The sequence below is a fragment of the Equus asinus genome, chromosome 4, assembly GCF_041296235.1.
Source record: "Equus asinus isolate D_3611 breed Donkey chromosome 4, EquAss-T2T_v2, whole genome shotgun sequence".
Taxonomy (NCBI): domain Eukaryota; kingdom Metazoa; phylum Chordata; class Mammalia; order Perissodactyla; family Equidae; genus Equus; species Equus asinus.
Window position 1 is genome coordinate 128,249,421 of NC_091793.1, and position 26,639 is coordinate 128,276,059.

General features: G+C 36.5%; 1 protein-coding gene across 1 annotated transcript in view; it reads right to left on the reverse strand.

Moving 5' to 3' along the window:
• The window catches only part of TMEFF2 (transmembrane protein with EGF like and two follistatin like domains 2), a 227,806-nt gene that overhangs the window by 25,465 nt on the left and 175,702 nt on the right, over positions 1–26,639 (reverse strand). The window contains exons 6-7 of the mRNA XM_014837534.3: positions 23,566–23,714; positions 22,799–22,858 (exon numbers count right to left, since the gene is read on the reverse strand). Coding sequence (XP_014693020.1) covers positions 22,799–22,858; positions 23,566–23,714 — 209 coding nt within the window. The remainder of the gene's footprint in view (positions 1–22,798; positions 22,859–23,565; positions 23,715–26,639) is intronic.

Here is a 26,639-nt window from a genome sequence, read left to right on the forward strand (position 1 = left end):
AATTGGGCCAGTGGTTGACGGTGCAGAGACAAGAATTAAAGATACGATTGGTGGGAGAGAAAATGGTACAAACTTTCAAGAACTAATATGGAGTTATATCTCAAGAGCCTCAAAAGCAGACAAAGACTCATGTTATAAATAAGTCAATTGCAACATCCTTTATAAAAATGAAAACTGGGAAATTACTTAAATTTTCAGCAATAGTACAATATAGTTAAGTAAATTGTAGTGTAACTGAACGATAAAATATTATTCAACTAGAAAAAGCTATCAAGAATTTTGATAACAGAAAAAATACATATTAGAGATAATTTTATATTATAAATGTTTTATTTTTATAAGAAAAATAAATACATTAATTGAAAAATAATGGTCATCAAATGATTTTTCCTTTTTGCGTATGGGGAGGCGATCCTTAAAAGCATAATCAAGTCTTTGAATTTAAGATTTTACTCTTACTTGATCAGTTTAGAGTGGGTATATTCAAAGCTTTTTGTCATCTATTAACAACCTCTCATAGAAAAAATGTGAAATCTTACTTTCCTCAGCTTATTAAAACTCTAACATTCACTATCGTCTTCATGTCCTTATACTGTCTTTAGGAAACAGAAGCTCCAATGCCCAAACTTGACTGGGTATATTTCCACGCCCTAGGAGCACCACATCTTTCTATCATAGTTGGCAGTACCAGGGATGGGCTAATTGTTTTTAAGGGTCAGAACTGCTTTCATATTTCTATGTTTTTATTGATCTTGGGTCACTGGAAGCAACTGCTACCATGTCCCAATTGTGGTTAGAGGTGACAAAACTATCCTTTCACAGCCCCGCCAGGCTTAAACGCATACAATGGAGCGATCTTTGTCTGAGACTCGGAACAATGAATCTTCCATGTCAATTAAAGCAGATCAGTGTTTATAGAGAAGAAGAAGTATGACCAGCAGAGGAAGAGCTATGCAGGGTCTTGAGATCCCATCTGTCTTCATGCTAAACAAAGCTGGACCCATGCAAGCCCTTTATCATCTTTTCAAGCTAGGTCATTCCATAGAAATGAGGAGTAAAATATGAGCATGAAGTGCCTTAGGCACAGTCATTTCTCTCTCATACTCTGAGTATTTCTCAGTATTCTCTGAGGGTACTGAACATAAGGCAGGTTTGTGATTAGTCTCATAATACATAGTTGATATGTTATATGAGTTAAATAATTTTGGTAATTGACAGTGAACTTTTGGTAACACTGAGAATGATCTGACTTCTATAAATGAGAAGTTGTGTCAAATTGAGTTCAGAATCTGGCTCCTCCACCTACCAGGTCTGGGACGTAAAGCAAGTCACATACCCCTCTGGGGATCAGTTTCCTCATCTGTAAAATGGGGATGATAATAGTATTTGCATCACAGGGTTACTGTGAGGAATAAATGAGAATACCCATATAAAAACCCTTTGAACAACAGCCAACAAATAATATGTACTTCATAAATGTTTTAGTTATTATTGTCATCACATGTCCTCATAGTCAGGTTTTAAAACAAATCTAAAGGAACCAAACAAGAAGAAAGCAGTAGACCTAGAAGTAAATACTCTCCGAGCCCTTTCAGGTCACTTTGCTTTTGTTTTCATGGGCATGCACGTCTGTGGAGAAATGCCCTAGCTGGCATTTACAAGAGATTGTTCTCAGAGGGAAAAATACAGACTTTGGAACAGAGAGAGCTGAGCTCACATCTCAGCATGGCGATTTAATATTGTTAATGGTCTTTGGCAAGTTACTTCACTCCTCAAGGCTTCTGTTTCCTCATCAAAAAGAAGGAAACAGAAAAGCAAATTGGTGAATACAATGCGACGTGATGACTGGGTGAAGATAGAGGCCAAGAACACACAGCCCTCATGCCCAGACTCCAGGGTCAAGGTGGGGGGCGAATGGCCTCCGTTTCCTGATTTTTAAAATGGTGAAGTAATGGTACTATCTGTTAACACTTGTGAGGCAATAAGATCTCAGGATTGGAACTCCACAGTCTGGGTTCAAGTCTGTGCTTCCTCCCGCCCCTCCCAACTCTGTGACCCCAGCAAAGTTATTTAACCTTGATGCCTGTCTGTAAAACATTTATAACAATGCTGGCACACAGTAAGTACTCAATAAGTTACAGCTATTTTAAACAAATATATGTAACGAGTAAATGAGACTGTAAATGTAAAGAAGCATTTATTTAGCATAGTGCCTGGCACACAGTAAATGCCCAATAAATGGAAGTGGCCGTTATAATCATTATCATTCCCAGAGGAAAGATATCTAAGCTGAAACATGAAGAATGAACAAGAATTAGACAAAGAAGAATAAGCGTATTCCATGCTGGAACAATATATATAAAAACTCAGATGGGACATAGAGCATGGCTCGTAGCGGAACTGTCAGTTTCTGGAGCACAGAGAGTAAAGGGTAGCGGGCGTGGATTCAGGAGTGTGGTACATGCCATAAAGCTATTGTATCGCCTTGCAATCAAGTAGGCACCCACTAGCTGGCACATGCAAGTATGTCCAGTGCTCCCACTCAAGGGGAGGCTGCCTCTCCAGCAAGACTAGCAGGTCCGCTCTCGTGCTTGCCTCAGCCAGCCTTTCAGTGTGTTTCGTTGCTGGCACTTTATGGAAGAGATTCAGTTATATTCCATAGCGGACTCTTGCAAGAGCTCTGGGCAACTGAAGGAGCCCTCAATAACAGCGAAGGAGAAGGATTATAGGGTCGGTAAAGATATACTTTGTTTTGACAATCTACAAAGGGGACAAAAGCCATGGTGTGTCTATCTCTAATAAAATAATCTCTCTTCCATGCAATCTTATAAAAGAAATGGAATTCTCTCTTGGCAAAACAAATATACATCGGGTTTAGGCCACTTCTTAAACTCAAGGCAATATTAAAAGTGTAATTTGAATCACTTATTAACAACAAATCTCATCACTTGAAATGTATTCTCATCTCTTAAATACAAGAGATGCTGACACAATATAGTCTATTCCGATGGAAACAACTTTGCTACAATAAGATAACATCCATTCCTTTTTTAAAAAATGGCTTTACGTTTTTATGTTTGATGGAATGATGAGATGCTATAATACATTGGAAAAAATCTGTGCATGATATTCCTTCATTGCGGCAGTATACCATAATTACTCAGCTTCCCTTTATCATTAATAACAGAACATCCTGAATAAAAACAGACTAATATCCAACAGATGTTCAGAAAAACATAAATATCTCCATGTCAGCACATTTTAGCAAAAAGTCAACAAAATTTTCTCTATTTCTTTTTCTTTTTTTAGTTTTCTGAACATGTTCTTTGATATGATATTTTTAATCCTCATTAGGGATTTGCTTTTGGTTTCTTTAGTATCTGCCACAAGAGACTGTATATTTTCAAATGTAGCCAACAGGCATCTTGCTACCTGTTTTCTCCTTACCCTCTATATCAAGAGGCAGGCTGGTGTAATAGCAAGAGATCAGCCAGCATTGTGGTCAAGAGAGATCTGTGTACACCTATTCTCAGCTTAATAGCTAGGTGACCTTGGGAAAATTGCTTAAACTTTCTGAGCCTAAATTTCTTTACCTTTACAATGGTGATAATAATTCTTTCATTGAAGGGTCGTTTCAAAGAGAAGCACTAATAAAGGACCAAGCACTCAGCTATTCAATAAAAGTTGGCAATTATATTATCCATCTGAAGACCATTCTGATCTCTTGGTTTCCTTTGACTATTGGGTTCTCCATTTTTCTTCCCCACTGATACCTTAAGCTTACTAAATTTTATTTTTTTCTAAAATTCAAGTGTTTCTATTCAGTTATCATTCTAAAAGCTTTTTCTCTTAGCCCAGTTCCCTTATAAATATGCTGTGCAAAGATGAAGGCAGGTTCTGTTTTGCTTTTTAATACCCAAGACAAAATTGCGGTGCAGGCACTACCTGACAGATTGCAGATAGCTCCTCCTGTTAGAGGAACACAACTCCCACACAGACTCCATGAAATGGCCACTAAAAATTGCATAAAATAGTTTATTAATTTTTTTCCCTGTGATGAATTCCATTGTCTCAACTTGGAAAGGAGAAAACGGCCTATTGTAAAAATTATACGTGGGCACCTGGTCCCCAGGAATGGGCTGTCTATTCAGGTGGGGCTACTTAACTCCTCCGGAAGCAAGGAGCACCATAACAGTGTAGGAAAAATATAATTTATAGACTGGTATGCTGGTGTCCTGAAAGGATAATTCATTTAATATAAAGGAGTTATTTATCCCCATCTGGTAATTTACATACTATGGTTTACCAAGAGGAATTTTCCCAAAGTGACCATCTTCTTCGAAGGCAGTGCAACAAACATGAAATAAGAAAGAGGTAAAAATTAACAGTCTTTGCTTTTTTAGTTCAACCTTTAGAACCTCACATAAAAAACAATCCTGGCATAAAGGTTAAGCAGAGAGGACATCATGAGGCCCTTGCTTTCCATATCAGCATTTAGATGGAAGCAAAGACTTGACAGGAAGTTGTCACTTTTTTGATCTGTGAATCCCTTTTCTTCTAGCCACTTCCTTTCTATTACCATTCAAGGGCTGTGGGATTCGATTTCATTTTGGTTTGCACTCTGGCCAGGTGGTCTTTGACCTGGAGCGCCACAACTGTGTTAAGTGGTAGTGAAGATATGCGCTTCCATGTCTTCACGCACTGCAACTCTATCAGTTTACTTTATTTTGATACAGAAATTGGCTAATGCTATACAAAGTCTCTCTTCCCTGGAATTCAGACAGCAGCTTATTTATATGTAGATGTAGCTATATGACATTTTCAAATGCCATACATTTGCATATGAAGGTCTCTTTCTTCCCCTTTCAGTAAACAGTCTCTGCTATTACTTCCAAAGCAATGTTTTGAACTATATTTTCTATACAGGTCCTTCCTTAAAATGTTTTTTAAATGCCTAGTAGAGATAAAAAGTGAAACCCTCAAACTGGGAATCCATTTTTTAGGGGTGAAAATTAATATATCTATCTATCTTTTAGCATCTTCTGTTTTTGTGGCTTTGCACTGAAAGTTTTGTAAAATGATAGAAATATTATTATGGTCAAAATTTCTTAAGAAGAAAACAAAAGTGAAATTAATTTGATAGTGAGCTTCCTTTAAAAACTCACGTAGTTTGGTTTCTAGAGAGATGACTATCAGTCTTATTCATTTATTCAACAAATAATTATTGAGTGTCTACTATGTGCCAGGCATTTTTTCCAGGCACTGCATTTACAGAGGGGAACAAGACAAACTCTCCGTCCTCATCAAGTTTATATTATAACAAAAGAACACAGAAAATAAAAGACTAAAAACACAAATATGTAAATAAAATTTGGTCTCATTCAACAGCGTGAAGAAAATCAAACATGGTGTTGTCAGACAATGCACAGGGTGCAGGTGGACATTCAGTGGAGTGCCCAAGCAGGCTTTCTCTTGAAGACCCGTGAAGGGTCCCACTAGGAGAAGATAAGAGGGATGTACATCTTTTATTTTGTGTGTGTGTGTATGTGAGGAAGATTGGCCCTGAACTAACATCTGTGCCAATCTTCCTCTATTTTGTATGTGGGACACCACCACAGCATGGCTTGAGGAGTGGTGTGTAGGTCCACGCCTGGGATCTGAACCCGTGAATCCCAGACCACAGAAGCAGAGTGCAGGAACTTAACCACTATGCAACCAGGCCGGCCCTGAGGCACGTCATTAAGAGCACAGAAAAGGCTGGAGCAAATAGTATGCTTCAGACATAATTGTACAGAAAAATAAGTTTTGCAACAGTAAGGGCACTTTTAACTGTAACTCTGAAAACGAAATGACCATTTATTTGACATTAGAATTTTAAGAAACATGAAGTAATAGGGAAGGAAACAAAAGAGAGAAGCTACTTAGTGTTTCCACAATTTCTATTTGCTTCTATGGGCCCCACAGTTCCCCAGGGATTTATTCAAGGTCATCTTCACTTTTCCCTCTACCTGAATCCCCTGGGACCCCCTAGGCTCAGCTTCTTTTGAGGATTACCACATCGTTATTTTCATCTCCACTTCTCTCCAGACCTCTAGTCCCATGTATTCATTTCTATGTTGATGTCCTTAAGCAAAAAAGATAAAAAACTGACTCAATATTTTGCCCCCAAATCTGCTCTTCCTCATATTGTTTTCCCTGTCTTAGAGAATGGAACTTTCATTCATCTAGGCAGCCAAGCAAGGAAACTTCACATTTTCCCTGACTCTCCCCTTCTCTTGGCATTCATAGCTGGTCAGTTAGCAAATCTCGTAAGCTTTTAGTCGCTAAATTCACCCCAAATCTGTTCCTCTCTGCTGCCACCATCATCAACAACATTCATGCTTCATTGTTCCCTGTTTGGTTAATACCACGTTCTCTTACCTCATCTTACCTTGTGTTCCTTCCCTCTCTAGCCTGTTCTTCACTTTGCTGCCAGGGTTTTGTGTTTGTTTGTTTTTTTGAATAAAAAATATGACATCATTTAAGATACCTCAATGGCCCCTATTGAGCAGAGGCTAAATTTCAACTTTCCTTTCAAATGAGGAAAGATCCTGATTGAGGCTCCACACCACTATTCTTATTTCAGCCCATTTGTTCCCTTCCTCATCCTATGCTTCAGTCATTCCAAACTAGTTGCCACTCCCTAAAAATGCCTGCTCATCAAATCCTCGTTGCCTTTTCAAATGCTGTTCCCTATGTTTATAATGTTCTTTTCTCTTTTCTGCCAGGCAAACTCAATGCAGACACCAACTCCTCTGTAATACCTCTGACTTCTCTTATTGCCAGTCATAGTTACTCCACCAGCTTGAATCTCTGCTCCATTACACAGCATCTCTGAACTTTGCTTCCTCATTTCTAGAAAGGACTCACTAGACTTCCTACAGGCAGGTTGTAAAGAAATAAGATAGCACGTTGTACATATAATGCATGACACAAAGTAAGTGAAAAATAAATCTATTTTTTCTACTACTTTCTACTACTTTATTTCTACTTCAGCACTCTCAAGGCTTTATTTTCTATTTGCTGGAAAAAAGTTATTTGAATACTAATCATCATTTAACATAAGAGTGCTTGTTAGAGTAATACAACTCTGAATTTAAAGCTAGAGGGAGGTTTGGGTGTAGTTTGCCTCCGAATTTCCTTATTTCCAAAAAGTCAAAACAAACCCTACCAGTATCAGTGAAAATTGATCAACCCTCATAAGAAGTTCACGAATTAAAATTCGGAACCCAAATAGGTAGCTAATCACAATCTCTCGAAAGCAATGCATCTTCCACATGAGTAGATTTTGTGGGTCTCAAGTGGTTTTGTCACATTTGCCACTTTGAAGTCCTGGATGCCACCAGCCTGAGAATCAGGGCACTTTACTTAGAGGGTGTCACGGTTAAAGTCATATCACTTGACGGTGTCTGAGAATAACGGGCACTTTTCTAGGCTTAGAACTTCCCATTTTGATGAGCTTGGGGAAACAATGGTGATTATAACAAGAATGATTCTGAAGAGACGCTCTACTAATTTGCTAATCAGTTTCAGGATTTTAACGTATTTATGCAAATTCTGGAGAAAGTCACTGGAATCACAGACTGAGCACTTCAGCCTGTGGCTTTCTATGCCATCACTGCACAGAGTAATGGATGACCCTATTATCTGGCACTGACATTCAGATCATCTATCTGAAACCTACAATCTACAGGCAAGGAACTAAGGCTCAGGGAAGTGCTGGCCAAATGCAGGACCTGACATGGGTCTCCCGGGGGTTAGTGTGCAGCAGTGACTAGAATCAAGGGTGCATTAAATGCCAATTCGGAGATTTTCCCACCTGCGTGGAAAAGCCTCTGTTATTCAAAGATCCTGTAACCCATGTCACAGGTGTTAGAAGAAGATCGTGAAAACAGGTAAAAGGAAAAAAAAGGCAAGGAGGGTGGATAAAGAGTTATACTAGTTTTAAAATTACATTAGATGAAAAACAAAAATGTTGAAATGATTGAGACCAGTGTAAAACTTGACTTGACTTCCAACTAGTTTTAGGGATTATGACTTTTATGCTAAGAATAATAGATGAGACATACCATCCTATTGTTTAAGTTTCTGATGCTGAATCATATTTTCCTATTAAATTTCTACTTAATTTTGCACAGAACACAACATTTCTAGGCATTTGAGTGTTGGCATTTTTATCAGAATAGCTTTTCTTTAACCCCTTACTTTTAAAAGTTTTGTTTGTAAGGTGTGGTTTTAACCCCTTGGAACCACTTCCCAAGACAGAAATACAGTGGATTTTGCAATGAAAGTCATCAGAAACCAGAATTCATTCACCAGAAGTTAGATTGAAGTGGAACTTTCAGTAGGCACAGGAACTCAAATGTCTGCATTTTCCATTAGCATGAGGGGACACGGAGCATAGAAATTTCTTGGTGAGAACTCTGGCCTATAGTAGGATGCCACTGCCTCTTATATATTGGACAGTTTCAAAAACATCCTATGCCCTAATGCTCTAAAAACACAATGCAAAAGGAGAATGACCAGTAAGTAATAGACATTGGTAGATCAGGATAATATGACAAATTGGATGAACTGACAGGCAGGTGATGAATACTTTTAACATGACCCTAAAAATAGTGGAAGGATGTTTGCACATTGACACTTCTCTAAAGGCAGATGGATATGCATGACCCGAGTTTTTAGACAGGTGTCAGGAATATTGATGGTTGGTGTGGGAAAGATCATTTTCTTGGCACTGTTGCAGTAGACAGTTTGCATGATTAATGATGCATCTCAGTCATTTTTTTTCTCCTAGGGGCAGAAAGGGATACGAACCTTTGTCACCCTGAGGAATGTAAGAATTCTGCCTGAAGGGTAAGGCAGGAGAGCTTTGCTCACCTAAAGCACCGTTTTCTTTTTGCGGGGGTGAAGAAATAGTAGTAAAATATACAAGCGATCTTGACATATGAGATGACAGTGCCTGGTAGGACGATTATAAGATGCTTCTCCTGAACAATAGAGTTCTACCCCAGGGCACAGGAGCCTTGCACAGATCTGAAGTGGGGAGTGCAGTAGGCCCGGGCCCTGACAAAAGCAAGAGCGAACTGTGGCTTTGGGATGGATCTGATCACATACAGTGAGTGCATATTAATAACCACTCGAAAGAAACAGTACAAGACCAAGGAAGTAAGAGGTGAGATCATCTTTCTAATGTTTATATTCATTTCAGGTTTTCTGAGACAATTTTCTGATTCAAATCAATTCAATATTGTTTCTAAATGCTGAATCTAGTGAGAAAGGGCTTTCCTTTCCAAGAATAATACTGTTTGCTCAGGTTTTTAAAATGTCACATAGAACAGTGAATGAACTATGCTATTTCAAGGCTCAAAATTTAATACAAAGCCTAACAATAGTTTGTAGATGTATTCCGCTAAACCCTGAATAGCTCGTCTACTAAAAATATTATGATAAGTAAAGGTAAATACAAGCTATGGAGGTAAACTACAAAAGTTTCTCTTCTTTTTCTTTTTAACGGAATAAAGGGCAACCCTGGAAATCAAGACCCAGTGGAAAAAAATCGTTGTTATTAAAAGAAAGCATTTCCTTTGTTATACTGAAGGTTATTAACTAATAGATCAGGTGATCTAGAAAACAGGCAATTTACTTCTCCAAAGAAATTTAAATACAGAATAGAGGCTCAATGATATGAGGGCAAGGGGTGAGAATTTAATCTTCATGAACACAAGTGACTGCAGAGTTTATTTCCTTATTTTCCGTTTACCCAGAGAGGATAAGAGTTAAAACCTAAAATCCTTCCTTTGCTAGTACTAGAACTGTTTGTATTTATTGATGAAATTCTCTGTGGGTAAAACTCATAACCAAAATGTGCGAATGATGGAATGTGTCTTATCTGGAATAAGCTCTTAACATTTTTAACTCATAATTTCGATTGGTATACTGCTACATTCAAATTCTGTAATAGAGTTCTCTTAACAGGACTAAATAATCTTTCTTTAGACTAATACAACTTTTACTCAAATTCTGAAACATTCTGTACCTGTTGAGTACAATGAACTCTTCCATTACTTGGAACACGTTGAGGGAAGAAAATCATTGTAACAGTATGAATGGTTGCCTGGAACAGCCCTTGTGCTTTTGGAACATGCAACCTGAACAAGACTTAAGCCAATCAGCAGGAAACAGAATTACCTGGGTATAAATTCGAATCTTTATACATAGTCAAGGGACTATTGAGTCCAACAGCCTTGTCATCATGTTTTTTTATATGACTCAATTAATACAGCCATACAGGAAAATGGAAATGTAGAATCCAAAAATCTTCAGTTTGGGGGCCTGCCCTGTGGCCAAATGGTTAAAGTTCCCTGTGCTCCACTTCAATGGCTCTGGGTTTGTGGGTTCAGATCCCAGGTGCAGACCTACTCCTCTCATCAGCCATGCTGTGGAGGCATCCCACATACACAGTAGAGGAAGACTGGAACAGATGTTACCTCGGGGCTAATCTTCCTCAAGAAAAAAAAGAGGAGGATTGGAAATGGATGTTAGCTCAGGGCGAATCTTCCCCACACACAAAATAAATAAATACATAAAAATTTAAAAAATAAAAAATCTTCAGTTTGAATTGTGTTAAAATTAGATCAAATTATGCTATCCAAATTAAATAATTATTTCAATCTGGAAAAATAATTAAAACTTTGATGACAACATGGAAAACATGTTAGAATAAGAAGTATACATATCCTAAATTTCTGCCAATAATAATTCCTTGTAATTACATAGTGAGTCACGTCTCACAAAGGGTTTTCATCTCCAAAATATGTGAAAAAGGCAGAAAAGATATAATCTCCATTTTAAAGATCCTCAGAGAAGTTAGGAGATTTCCCCAGATTATATAACATTTATAAAATGAGTAGCTGGGTTTAGAATTTAGGTCTTTTGATAACCTGCCCAGTGTGTTTTCCACAAAATCAAAACATTTCAGTAGGGAATTAACAAATCATATACAGAATAACATTCAATAAATGGATCATAGATACTTGTACATTATTTCATTTGTCTATACCAGAAAGATTTACTTCGGTTTTTTTTCAATGGCTAATGTTTGGCATAAAACCAGTGTAGATGAAAAAAAATTGTCCCAACTTCCAGAGATATAGTCTGTTTCCAAAGAAGACATCATAACTTTTTCAAAACATTAACACAAACCTCTCAGACAATTTATTTACCAACTCTTCCTTCTTAGGTATTTTTTTTGGTAAGGTATAAAGGCCAATGGTACACACACTGCATGAATAGGTAGCACTATAATCTAAGACAGAAAATAGCATTGCTGTGAAAGTTATTCATTTGTTTCAATACTAAAGTAATTACTGTAGCAAAGACTCGCTCATTTATCATTTCCTGTTGTCTTTGCTGTTTTTTCAAGTTGTCTTTTTAAACAAATATCCTCATTGTCCTTGTGGCAAAACCAATAACTTTATTTCACCAGGTACAACAGCAAACCGAGGCAGCAGGCTTTAGTCTCCGTTCCAAGGGGGAGCTGTGCCTGGCTGCCACGAAACAACGCATTGGTGTCGCACTACCAATGCATGCTACTGCACATTGGTGTCCTTCCCTGAGGAATGTGGCAGTCTAGTTGAGTACTAAGTTCCCGATTAAGAGACATCTTCAGCTCTCCTTCTGTTTCAACATTGAAGGTTTTCATGAATACCTGATTCTAATGCCATATCAAGGATTTTGTTCCGCAAACAACACAACAATTTCAGTCTTAAGAATTCCTGTTGGAAACTCCAATAGAATTTAGACAGTTGGTTTTAAATATATTCCTATGAACCAAGATTTACAAAGATTTATACCGTGGAATAATAAAAAGAAGCTTTGAAATGGTTGCTGTTGCCTCCTCAGAGAACATCATTAAATATCTTTCCAACAGGCAGTATTTAGTTCAGCAATTCAGTCAAAATGCGTAAGGAGTGGCTAATATGAACAAAAAGATGACACAGCTTTGAACAAAAGCAAAGCAGGGACCCAGATTATTACAATACTAGTTAGGAATACTGAGTAAGATGAGATCCAATTATGACTATGAGACTTTCCTCAATAACTCATGATAACCATCAGTCTAACTTCCATTTTAGCTAGATTAATTTTTATCATTCTGATAAGCCTTTTCAGAAACAGATATTCCCTCTTATTTGTGAAACCTTAAAGGATATTTCTGTTTATGGGATTACCATCATTTTAAATTAGTGTGTATGTGTTTGAAGCAGCGAGATGAAAAGAAACCTGGACCAAGCCACCGATCCTCTGTCTAGGATTGTGTCTCCTTTTGGGGCACAGGAGAATTGAGAAGTGATTAGGGAGCCCTGCTCTGGAGTTCATACTGCCACTTAATTTCTAGAACCAATGTAATGTGTACTTTCCCATAGTTCCCAATACCATAAACCAGGATTTCCAAACCTTGGCACTATTGGCATTTTGGCTGAATAACTTTTTTGTTGTGGGGATCTGTGCTGAGCACTGTAGGATGTTTAGCAGCATCCCTGGCCTCCACCCACTACATGCAAGTAGTACCCCCTCTGCCCCAGACAATTAAAAATGTCTCTGGACATTGCCACACATCACCCCAGTTGAGAACCATTGCCCTAAGGTAGTGGTCAACACATTTCCCTCAAGTTCATGATTTCTGAACTAAAGTTATATACTTGGTTATAGAATCTTAAATCTAGAGAGCCATCATTATAACCTAATCTTATTTTCAAATTTTACTGATGAGAAAATTTAGGTTCTAAGAAGCTAAATGCCTATGTAAATTTCGATGAGTGTAAAATAGAGAGGAGACTAAGTCAAAAGTTTCTGCATTCCTACTCCAGGCTCTTTCTCCTACAAAATGCTATTTGTAAGTCATTTGGTCTGAAATTCAAATGAAATTAAGAAATAAATATGATGACTCGGATCATTGGAGAATAGCCTTTAGAGACTCCAAAACAATAGATAACACATATATAATTTCTAGTTGACTTTGGAATGAACTAAGTGATCTTATTCCAGTGGCTTTAATTCCCTTATCAGGGAATTATGATGATGAGGATGATGATGATAATGATGATAATGATTCTAATGAAGATGGCAAAGGTTTTCTTAGGATAACATTATGATTAACTGTTTTTCTTCAGCACATACCAATTCCTGGCTAAGGGGAATAGCTAAGGAGCACGCTAAATTGCAAAAAGCAGCCAGCTTGAATGTCAGAATGTAGTCCTGATAATCTACTTAGATAAGTGAGAGTTAATGGTTTCCTATCACTACTGACGAGGTGTTATCCTTATTATTAATTGATCTACATATAGAAGACAACATAGACACTTTATTAAAACTATTTTTAGATACGTTTCCCTGGCCTGCCTGTTGGTTCTTCCTCATGCTTCCATAGCTACATTTCATCAAAAATCAGAAACAAAGGCATTCATGCTAACTGTGAGGAAGGGTGAGTGGCTACAAGTGAGGGGACAGGAGTGGGATTTGCTCAGAGATTATTTCAAACAACTGAAAACTTCAACTTCCCTGGGGCTCTTTAAATAACAGAAAAGTAAATAGGAAAAAACCCAGTGGTGCAAGATTTGTAGAATAATTGTGACAGTACATGAACAGTCAATCTGAAAAAGTGAATTTGAATGTGTATTGCCTGACAAAACACTAATTGCTTGTTGGTTTAAACTCTGTAGACTAATAACATGATCTTTCTGGAATACTTAATTTCTAGAGGACAAATGGAGCTTCACTTTTAGGCTTCACTTTCTGAATGGTTTTTAAAAAATTAATTAAAATTTTTTGTTGTTGTTAAACAGACATCTATTTCCATCATTAAATGAATTTTTTTAATGAAATACTCTTGGAAGGGGGTTTTCTGATGTATGACACATGCAGCTTTGAATCTTAGAAAATGAGAAAGAAAGAATAAAAGCAGTGGAATTTTTATATTTTACAGAAATATTATGTGACACAATCAAACGATGGATAATACATTCACAACACTTTGAAGAGCCCTCTGTCTCATTCTTGGTGGGATAATTGATAAACTCATTCTGTTTATGTTTTATAAAATTAAACATTAACAATGTTACCATAAAGGATATTTATTAGCATAAATGCTAAGAATTATCTTAGAACATACCAAAGATATTAAACTTGCTTTCTAAAATTTATTCATTTTTCTTTGCTATTGGTCAAACTTCTTTGGATTATATGTTAAAACATGGCTTTCAAAGTTAACTTTGTGTAAAAACTTTTGAAGTTTACACAATGCAGAAGGACCTCCCAATCCAACATGGCTAATATTGACATTCTGTACTAATACTGTCCTTTCTTGGGGGCTATTGAGTGAGACCCCAGAGGAACTCAGAAGTTAGGAGAGCAGGATTACCCTGTGTTTCCAGAGCACTAGACAGCCTTAAAGTTATGAAATGGCTTCCAGGAGAGCAGGCCTCAACTTTCCCCTGACAAAATTTACTATATCTAGGAGAATAGGTAGATTGGACAAGACCTACCCAGAAATGGAACTCAACAAAGGAGAGTCACACAGGCCAATAGTGTTAGTGCAAACTCTGACCACGGGAGAGGAGGTTCTGGCCAATGGCACTTACTGTCTGTATTCATCTGAGGGCAGGAGCATCCCTATTGTGTACCAGTTGCAGAAGGCTGTCCTAGCTTGGTGCCTTAAACATCTAAAGAATATATGCTCCATTCAGGCACACTAAGCGACCTCGTTATAATTGGGCTTCTCAGAGAATTCAACTGTAAGAAGAGAATGCACTGGTCAGAGGACCCATGTCCTCTAGGTAACTCTTTCTCAGTGCAAATCAATACACAGATACTGAATTTAGTTAACTGAGTTCACTGCTGAGCAAAAAAGCTTACTTTTGGTGTGTTGAAAATTTAGATTTCTGAGTCTACAAGTCCAAAAGCTTCTATCATGAGTTTAGTCAATATCTAGTTCTCACCCTGTCCTGTCCCAGCTGTCCATCTTCACCGAATTTTCATATTCATGATATGCCCTTGTTGCTTCTCTGCCTTTGACTAAACCCATCTCTCTGCTCCCATCTTCCAACTACTTCCCAAAGATCACCCGGAACCGTGCTCCATAATTGGCAAATTCCCCTCTATCCTCAGATGCCTCACTGAAATTCTCATCTCTTTTCTTGCACAGTAAAGCACTAGCTTTCCCTGAGAGTACCACATCTCCTCAGCTTTCTCACAAGGTGGCCATATTCTCTACCTTCCTCGCCTGCATGTCAGGACTCACAGTGGGGGGGTGCTGTCCTCCTTGGTCCTCATTGCTACTTTCAAGTTATTGGACCACCCCTTCTCTCAAGCCTTATCACTGATTTCCAAACACTGTTACGCCTGGAGTTTGGCTCATAAGTTAGATTCCTCTTGATTACATTTGAGTTCAAACTAAAATCTAAGCATTTTCCAAATGATCAACTGGAGGGAACAAGCTATGACCCGTGAAACAAGCAACAGTGTTTAGAAATGCAATTTTTCTGAGAGATTTTAGTTTCACAGATATTTAAAAATATTTTTAGTTGATTATGTTTGTACACAGTCTCAAATCGTCAAGATGTGAGAACTGAATTTTTAATGTGCTTGGTAATGTTGGCTCATATATTTAGGGCATGTCAGACTCATTAACGAAAGCAGCAAATCAAAGTGCTCTGGATAGTTTGTTTTTTTGAAACTGCTTGAGTTCTATTTCTTAGTTTTATGGAAAACAATGTATCCTGACATTATACAGAGCATTTGGACATAACTTCACACATTATACAGAGCATTTGGACATCAGCTTCACACATTCTATTCACACTTATGTTACTTTTCCCAGGAATGGAAATAATATGCTTAAGGTAAAAAGGTAAATTAAGGTGGATAATTATGTCACTTTCACTAGTGACATCTAGATGTTTGAGCTGAAACAGCTTTCCTTCTTTTCCTCCTCTGCTAGGTAGACTTGTTTTTCCCTGGTGATCAGTTTTTGTTGAAAACATCTCTTCTGACCTTGATGCTCTGCCTCTTTAAGGTGTATGTGTGTGTGTGTGTGTGTGTGTTGATTTATGATGTGTGAACATTAACTTTTCTGAGTGAAAATAATGTTTTGCATAAACAGAATAAATTCTCATATGTCACATTCCAGTTAATTTTGCTTGACATCTCCCCATCAGCATGGTCACCCATTACATAAATTTCTTGTGAATAATGAATGTGTAGGTCTTTCAAACACATACTTTGGGGTACAAATGACTAATTTTTAAGGTCAAATAGAAAAGAAATATAAGTGATATCATGATCTTGCAGTTCTGTCAAATGTTACATACTATTACTAAATTTCTATTTGAATCTCATGTTGAAATAATCTGGTGATCATATTCTTTTAAAGTGATCAAAATATACCATATGTAAAATTATGTTGAATGGATGAAAACCGAAAAATTGGCCATGTGAAAATTTAGACATATCAATGTACTGAAGATTTAAAAATGGTAGATGCTTAATAAATATTTCTTTATAGATGAAGTAGAAAGTTAGCCAAAGTCTCTTGCAACAAGTTGTTATATGACTCAAACAGAAAAAAAATAAACTTCTTGCAATTGGATGAGTTCATAAAGGGTAATATATGTATAAAAACTCTGAACACATATCACATGAACAGACCATATCCCATACCACGTCTTATATTTCCCATAAAAATATACTTTCAATTGTCTGACGGAAAGGAAGATAATAACAATAGTTAGCTTACTAGTTGCTGCTAATGCCTTACATAATGTCTTTTAATTCAAACTTCAACCCTATGCAAGTAGGTTTATTATCTCCATTGAACAGATGAAATTGGGGCTCAGAAAGGTTAACTAATTGGCTCAAGGTTAAATAATCAATAATAGCATGGCCAGGGTTTAAACTCAGCCCTGTCTGATTACATGGCTTTGACTTCTAAACTGGGTGCCTCACCCTTATGGAAGAGAAAGGTAGAGAAGTAACACCTCAAAGTGAACAATTTGTTGCAGAAAGAAGCCTTTCAGGAAAGTAGGAAAAAGTGCCCATAAATGATGCAGGATGCATTTACGAACTGGGGCATAAACACAAAGTTTCCCAGAGTGTCTACCAGGGCCCAAGGCAACTCTTCAGTAGAAAATCTTCATCTGTATTGCAAATACTATTTCTGTGTTTATCTATAACTATGAACATAACATAATATTACCGATGACTGGCTACATGATTTTATGGGGAAAACAATGAAAGCACAGAAGTTCAAGAGAGCAGGAAAAATTGGAAGTTAGAGTTCATAGAAAGCTTCATGAATTTTGCAGGACTCTAATGTAAATCCCAGAGGGGAAATAGTTGAATTGAGACACTTTCCCTCAGAAACCTTGAGAAAATCTTGACATCTTAATTCATTTCCTGAGCTTAAATATTCTAGGCTAGTCTGGTGGCACTGTAATAGTCTGGGCAAACATTTTTATTTATTTCACTGTTGATACCAATATTTGTGCTACAAGCTGCTGCCTGCATTTGCTGCTATTTATTTATTTCCCACAGATCAAATTATTGGCCTAGACATAACATGCTTTCCAGTGAAGCGCTCCTCTTGTTCATGAGCAAATGCAAAAAGCTTCCATTTTAAATGCAGATTTTTGCCACATGACTGAATTAATTCATGTTATAAATATGATATGTACCCACTTGGTATTCGTGTCTATATATGTAGAGTGGAAGAACAATCAAGGCAAATAGTTAATAAATCAAGCCAGTGTCCTATTTGCATGGGTGGGTGGTCAATACGTCAAAATACCATGTCTAGTTCCAGGTCAACCACTTAGTTTCTCTGAGCCTCAATTTTATTTCCTCTGGTATTTGCAACACTGTTTTATTGGACTGACATTAGAGCAAATAAGGTAATATGAATGGATCTTTGTAAAACCACAAAATATCACACACACATTTTCTATTAATGTTGGATGACTTGGTAGCAAACACTGTTCTCTTTGGCTTCTCTTGTCCATGTGGGGAAATAGGAAACAGAACAAGAGAATTTTAAAAGCAAACAGCATAACACTTATAGGATGTTTATAAGATATAGGCATAAATTGAGAGAAAAGTAACTCTTTCCAGCATCTCACAGCAATGTAGACATCATAGTGAAACATTTTTGAGTCTGGAACTCCCAAGCAGTTAACCTTTAAGGTGCAGAGTGAGTCCCAAAGCACCTAAGAATGTTAGACAGTGACACTTTTCCCCTGCTCCCTCTCCATTCACACTTGGCTGGATTCTGGAATTAGCAATAATGGTTTGAACCCTCGCTCCATCACGTAGTCTCTTTACTTAATCTCCCTGAACCTTCATTTCTCACCTGTCAAATGCATAGAGTATCTCCCTCACATTTCTGTTGTCAAGACTGAAGGAGACAACATATGTGAAAAAGCCTTTGTAAATTGCAATGGCTTCTACAGAGAACGAGTTATTATCACAATTCACTTAGCCTATCTAGATACCCTTTCAAGATGTCAGTTCCCTCTTAGTGTGGAAAAATGGGTTGACGGAATAACAATAGGATGGGTAGAATTTAGTTTACATGTGTATTTCTGGTTTCTTTCTTTCATATTGCAGACCTGAGCTTAATATCTAAATTATTGCTTAAAGATAAGGAAAAGGTTTTTAATCCTCCCTAAATGTTACAAGAAAGGGTGAATGGTCCCAGTGCAACGTGCAACAAGTAGACACATGGACTCCATACATGTTTGTACCTAGACTCAGAGCTAGGGAGACCCTCGCTCCCTCCCAAGAATGGAGGTGACTCAGGGCTTACTTATCTCATTACAAACTAATAAAAACAGGAAATTTTTACCCCCATATACATACTATAATCTAACATATTCTCTGTTTTTATTCGGGCTTTCTGACTGTTATCTTATTTAGTTCCTGTTGAACCTGTAGACACATGAGGAGGATAAACTGAACATGCTCTCCCTCACAGCCATTTCCCTCGGTATTCTGTGTTAATTATTTATTTTTTCTAATCCAGAAATATACACAAATGTAACTCATTACTTTAGTCTGCCATAGAAACAGTATCATTGAGTTATACATATTTTAATGCTATGTTCTAGAATGTTATCAAAAATTGATTTAAAAAATCCCCAGCCATATGAAGAGCCTCCTGGCATATTTTATAAAAATCACTGTTGAAGCTTTTATCCATCCTATGCTTTCCAGTGATGTCTTATAAAAAGATCTATGCTAAACATTTCCTTTAGAATTTAGCACTAGGGGAACTTCATCTTTGGTCTCTGTACTGGTTATTTACTTTTATCAGACAACGAAAAGCTAAGTTCCATTTAGCAGGGACCTTGGGTGACGTCTTCACCTTGGTGAAGCCCAGGTCAGTGGAGAGCGTATAGCAGGGACTCTGAAAATATTCGCTGGATGAATTGATTCCATCGTAATTTCTCTCTACATTGGTTGCAAGGAAGCTGAGGGCTAAAGGCAGTAGCTGTAGTAGTCTATGTTGCTGATATAGTTATTTTCCTCAAAGTTCTACTTTTATGTTTTCAATTTCTCTTGAAACACTCTCATTGAATATATTTTAATTATAAGCCACTGCAGATCCTTTTGGAAACTGATACAGAATGTCATAAAAGAAAATACATTTCATTTTCTAGATGATAAAAGACAAAATAGTTTAACTTCATGGTTATTTGTTTTTTTACATCTCTCAACTTATAAAATTAAGTACATTTTTACTGGAAAAATATGTAGCCACTTTTTCTGAAGCATGACCAGACTTTTAGATAGAAAAGCAATACCACCAGAAAATACACATACCAGAGGTGAAAAACCAAAATAGTTGAACTTCAGTTGTTCTCATTACAAGACATGAGGGGAATATATACATTTTTAAAGAAAATGTTGCAAATTTCAAGAAGTGTAAACCATTTGCTATTTAAAAACTTCCAAAAGGAAAGTTTAATATTAATAGTTTGAAACAATGGAAATCCTTGAAAGCCCTAGCTTTATGGTTTTATAAAATCATGTTCTCTGAACCCTTCTGCGAGTGAAGAGAAAGACTGAAAGCTAAGCCCCAGTCAGACTGACAAGGGAGAATAAGACTAAGTGGCCCGTTTGGCTTATCAGATAGCAGTTCTGTCACCCTGCCTTGAAACAAAGATCCGAAGCTCTTGATTCGGGACTCACTAATCCTTCCGTCTCATTAAAGGAGAGAGAGCACAACAGAAACCCAAGTCAGACCCAACCAGAAAGTACCGCCAGCTGGGAGGATCTGGCAAATTCCTTGGTTTCCTGGTGTGAAGGGTAGTTAGGTGAGGTAAGGATCATGGAAGTCACAGATCCATGCAAGTTTGCTCACGCCTGCGTCTACTGCCCGTTAGTCTTGTTGGAGGCAGGGCTCCTTTACGGGAACTTATTTTTTTTTATAAATCAGTCCCTCCTTGTTGGAGTCTCTTTCTTTTAAATGCTATTAAAAATAAGGCACAGCATACTTATTTTAAGATTTAGGCTTTCTTTAAAATATATTTCCATTTTTGTAATCAGAAATGTGTGTTCTTGTATTAAAAGATTTAAGGTAGGCTCAAAGGAAAGAAAAGCGGAGGGGGGAATTGCTAAAGGTTTGTAACCCATGGCATTAAAGACATATAAGGAAAAGATGAGCGTGTGTGAAGATCAGTACTTCCCTCTGGTGGGAGAGTCCATGAATGCTTGTCTCACGAGGGAAGTGACTGTGATGTTAAATGAGCTGTGAGCACATGGCAAACTTCTAGGAATGTGAGTCACTTGGTTCCTGTTTTTCCTCCTTTGGGAATTTTGAGCTTGTGAAACAGAAATTAAGAGGACAATGACATACGGAGTCTCCATTTGGTTCCTTTTACTTTTTCCAAACTTTGTGTCCCAAAATTCAGGAAAATGCAAATACTATTGGAATCTCAGAAATGTTCAGGAACAGATTATTATCTAAATAATTTCTAAAGAGGGGTCTATGTTGTATTTTAATAAGATCATCAATGAAGATAAAGACTTCTAAATCAAATTTAAGGGGAATTTTAAATTATGCAATCAGTGTTTAATTAGGAATGGCAAGCTTGAAGTATAAGGATTTATTCACAATTATTTTAGGTGTGATAATGACACTGTAATTTTGCTACAAAAGGGTTGATCTTTTAGAGATGCAGGTTAAAGTATTTATCAATGAAATGATGCGATTCCTGGGATTTATTTCCACCTATTTTGAAGGTAGGGAAAGAGGACAGGGGTGGGGAGAGGGCTAGGTTAGCCATGGCTTGTTTTTACTGAGTTAGAGTGATGAGTACATGTGAGTTCATGACACTATACAGCCGACACTTGTGTGCGTTATGTATATATATGAAATTCTCCCCAACAAAGAGTAAAAAAAAAAAAAGTGTGTCTGTTAAAAATTTTACAGTGCATATAAGAGCTGTAAAAAGTTCTGAGTAAAAAATTCCTTTGTTTATCTGGATTCTTCCCAAACTTATTGTCCACGGACTACTATTTTCAAGGAACATCTATTAATATCTCTCCTGGACACTTTGGGAACAGCTACAGAACAGTAGAACTAATGGGTTTCCATGTTTCATTGTCTGTGATAATTCCAGGCTTCTAGCACATGAAAAGTTTTATTTACATGTTGAAAAACATTAAGATAAACATGAAAAGTTAAAAAAAAGAATTCTTTTATTCTCAAATTCTGGGAGGTCTGAGGTATCCATAAGTAAAACATCTGATTGATTAATTTATTTTTAAATTTCATCAAGATTTACTTTATATATAAGTATAACATCAGAAATATTGTTAAAAGAAATGCAATTTCAGAAAGAATGAATGGTAGTATATATTTTGAAAGACGAGGCAATTCTTTTTGATTGAATATTGGCCATAAATCTAGTTAGAAATGCTTCATAGGTAAAACTGTATTTTTTTTAAAAGCCCTACATATTATCAACTTCAATAATTTTATTTCTATATATTTTAGCCTAAATTTATCCAAATTTAAGAATCTATTAAAATCCTATTTGCATACCCATAAATTATTTCCCACCCAAGGAAAATTATATTAGGTAGAAATGTTCCTCATAATAATATCTTATAATTGCTAAATAAAATTTCCATTTTAAAATAAAATGCTTTATAATTTTGCACGTGTCAGAAGCTACATTTTAGTTTTTAAATAAATTGAAAGTATTTAATTTTAAAAAGTAAATTATATATACCTTTTTAACTTTGTGTCTAAATATAGACAGCCTTCACTACTAGTTATAGCTGTCCTTTCTTTCTAGCTTTTTAAAGAGACTAGTAAACTTTTTTATTGTTGACTTTTATAAAAATTCAAACAAGAACATTTACATTTATTACAATATACTGTCAAAAATTGCATTAATTTCCATCGATGTCCATTAATTTGATAAATGTTTTGTCATTTGTGCTATTTGTACTGTCAAAACAAGTTAATTAGATCTTATGATATTTTTGACAATTGCTTTAACTCTGGCAAAAAATAAGTGTCTTATTTGCTTCAACAAAAATTTACTCTTGCTTGTTGAAAGTTTGAACTAAGCAAGAGAAGACTAGCACATGTCAGAAGTCTTGCAAGGTTGAACTCAGGATCAATGGCAAACAATGATTCCCCAGGACTTTTTTATTGACATGCTCATATTCTGTAGTAGAAAATATCACGCACCTGCATAATCTGTTCTTGCGTAATGCCCATCTTCAGATTTAGTAGTTGCAGTTGTGTTATCTGTGTTAAAAAATTAACAATAAAGATTAACTTTCATAAATATCGGTCACACTTATCTCTCCAACAGTATCTTCATTGCAATTAAGGAATTTTTACAACTATAGTTCTAAGCAACCTTTATACAAAGACAGATTTACAACATCAATTTTTGTTTGAGAGTGAATAATAGAATAATGTGAGCTTTCTAAAGTTTAGGGCAAGAAAGTTCACAACTATAACTGAGATAGGTTGAGTAAAAGAATAACAAGTCAAAAACGAAGAAAACGTTTCTTTCTGAACAAAAAACAAAGTAGAACATCCTAGTACATCCTGCTTTTAAAAATGTACTTGAAATATTTCTATTGAATCAACGCATAAAAGTGGTATGATTTGCTTTTAATTTTGAGGTTGTCTAATAAATCCTTAGATTCTTTGCTAAAAATGGTTTTGACTTTCCTTTTTTCCCCTGCAAGGAGAATGTCTGCTATCTTCTGATTATTGGTTTCTGTGTTTATGGTATTATGAAGATACAGTCCTACGTGGACGGTTGCTGGTAGGCCCTCAAACTTCTATTCTTCCCAAAAATGCTAGTAGACTCTACTATCCATTGTGAATCAGACTGCCTTTCAGAAAATGAAATAGCTTCCTAATAAGGAGTTTTCTTCACTTCTCATTTCTACACAGAGACTAAAAACATTCTTTGAAATGAATTTTGGTAGGAACATTACCTTGACATCGACCCAACGACATGACTTCAATTTTCTCCTGTTTCTGACATGATGCTTCTTTGATTTGACATGCATTATCATAAGACTTCCCATCAGAAGCACAGAGGGGATTGAAGTTGGTTTGAGAACAGTCAATGTTGCACACGCACCTAACGGAAGAGAGAAATAAGAATGTGTAACATCAATAGTGTTGTTACCACATTATAAATAAAACACAAAGTGGAAGAATTGCCAGGTTGGCAAAATGCAAGTTGGCAAAATTGAATTGTATCCTTCTGGGGAAGTTCCTTCAGTTTTCTACCTGAGATGAAAAGAAATACAGAACTAATCAAAAATAATTCAAAAGGCTGAGAAATGGATACAAAATCAAAGGGGAAAACTCAGAAAATAGTCATCAGTTGATCTCTGCCACTGAAACTTTTCAAACGTGTACATGAACTTCCACGCTGATGCCTGCAGATTTTGAATGGGTTGAGGTAGCTACGAAACTCTGCTTTACAATTTCCTTAAATAAATCTTACTGTCACTTCTTTTCTCGGGATATTTGAATGGCGAAAGCTTGAGGAAAATGATTCAGAGGACATTTAAGAGAAGGAAAACAAGGAGATTATTTGGAAGGCAATTGGGAGTTAAATTTCTCCAGCATACATGAGGAGGAGCATAAAATGTGCTAAACAGGAATTTTCAGTAGTGCTTCACACTTTTGAGGGGGCCAGAAAACCCTTTGAGAATCAAGTGAAAGATACGGATCCCTCCTCAGAAATACTCATACTCATATAAACAATTTTTTGCATAAAATGTCAGGGGTTCCATTGGCCCCTTCAAACCTATCCCATGGACCTCTTTCTCAGATATATACTATTCTTTTTCTAATTCTAGTTTTAAATAATAAATACAAGTTGACTATCACTTATGATTTTAATCTTTTTCTATAATATGAATAAAAATTTGGTGAGTCAATAAGAATTAGGGCACCTGAACTAGAAAACTTAGACATTTTAAAGCAAATTTTACATGATTTTTCCCACATTCTTATAATTCCCTGTATTTTACAATCTACTTTGTTACTCAGAATATTGTGTTGATTTTTTTTAGGGGTGCAAATATGTTACTGCCTCAGAATATAAACTCATATTTTAAATTTTTATTAATATTTATATTATTTTTCTAAATAGATTGCATGCTTCTCAAAGTAGCGAACCAGACATTTTACTTCTGTATATTTTATTTAGAGCTAGGCATATAATACTACGATAACAATGACCACTAGCTTACTACACGCTGGATTCTAACACGCATCGCGTTATGTAATCTTCACAACAGCCATCTTACAGACCAATGATGTTACGAAAGATCAGAGAGCTAGTAGGTTGCGGAACAAGGACTCCCTATGGCTGTGTTAGAGGAAAATATCATCCCCTTCCTCTCACTGCAGGCTGTGTATTAGAATTTCCCAGAAAACTTTTAAATATATCAATCTATAAGCAGGTTTCTGGGCCCCAGTAAATTTAGGGGTAGAGCCTAGGACTCTGTTTTCTTAAGCAGTCAGCCTGGCACCAATCTCACTCCCTGGGAATCGCTGCTTGATGGGTTTGGTGAGTGGGTTTGTCTACACACTAGTGCTTCTCGGACCATTCTGTATCAGAATTACCCAGATCTCTGTTAAAAATGCTAGCAGGAAATGTGCTAATGCACTTAATTTTTTTTTTGGTAAGAGAATTGCTTTAGGAACACTTGGTTATTTTTACTTTCACCTATTTGGGGACAAATAGCAACGACAGATGGTAACCATCTCGAAATGCTTAAGTCATTGAGGAGTGGTGCTCCTACCTTGGCCATGATGCTGTATGTGATGACAGCTACCGGGATCACAGCATTGCTACCTCAGCTGATTCTTGGCATCCGAAAAACCTGAGAGTAGGAGCTGCCTACGTGTTCAAAGAGCTTTTGGTCCTTTCCACAGTGGGTTTAGAGAAGTGTAACTTTGGAGATCAGACTTGTTTTCCTTAACCGTTGGTAATAAATAAATTAATAAATAATAATTTAAAAAGTCACAAAATTTTGTATTTTTAAAAAAGTGGTTCATTTACCTTCAAGTCAATTTAGTTTTTGACTGTTTTTGTGTTAGACTCTAGGGTCTATCTCCTTGAAAGACACTGAAATAATTATCTGTTAGCAGCAGAAGAACAAAGAGAAAAGTATATTCTTTCCCTTATCTAAATAGTAAATTATGTAACATATCAAGGGCTTTGCAGTTTTCTCCAGATTAAGTCCAATGAAATTCAGTGCTGTACACCACAATAACTTTGATGAAGAAATGATTGGCAGTTCCGAAACCCATTTGATATCATAACAAAATGGTGAAATGAGAACAGAGATGGGAAGAGAAAATTTGGTTGAATTCAATTGGCTAGATTCAATGATCCATGAAAAATTCACTTAATTAAGCCATAGCACCAAATTAAACAATTGTTCAGGATGTCTTACAAGATCCTCCTTTTCCAAGTGGCTATTTTTTTTTTTTTTCCCAGTTTGACTGATCTGGCCTTAGTTCCACAGATTTTCTGCTGCCAACATCTTCTTTCCTTCCTTTCCTAGCATTGCTCACTCAGGGCCTCCTTTCAAGATTTGTTTCCCCTTTGGAAATTCCTGACTCTTGCTGCCTTAAATAAGCCTTTCAGGGAATGGCTAAGAAAAAGTTATAGACATTTTGCATTTCTATTCTCATCTCAAAGGGAAGATCTAGATTCCTTGAGGTGAAAGTAAGGTATAGTTTTGCTGTGATATAAGCTTCATGAAAGCATGGATTATATGTATCTTTTTCCCCACTGTATACTGTCATTATATCTCCATCTTTCCTCCCTCCTCTGTGGCCTTGCATATATTAAATTAATGCAAGAGTATAATAAAAAATTTTTGCTTATGAATTTCAGCAACCATTGGAAACTGGAAGCCTACGGAGAATATTTTTCTTTCTTTGAATGAGTGGAAGAAGCTTCAATAATTTGCTGAAATGGCATGAAAACTATGTAGCTTGGGAGAAAGGAAATGTTGTGACTGGCTTACCAAGGACC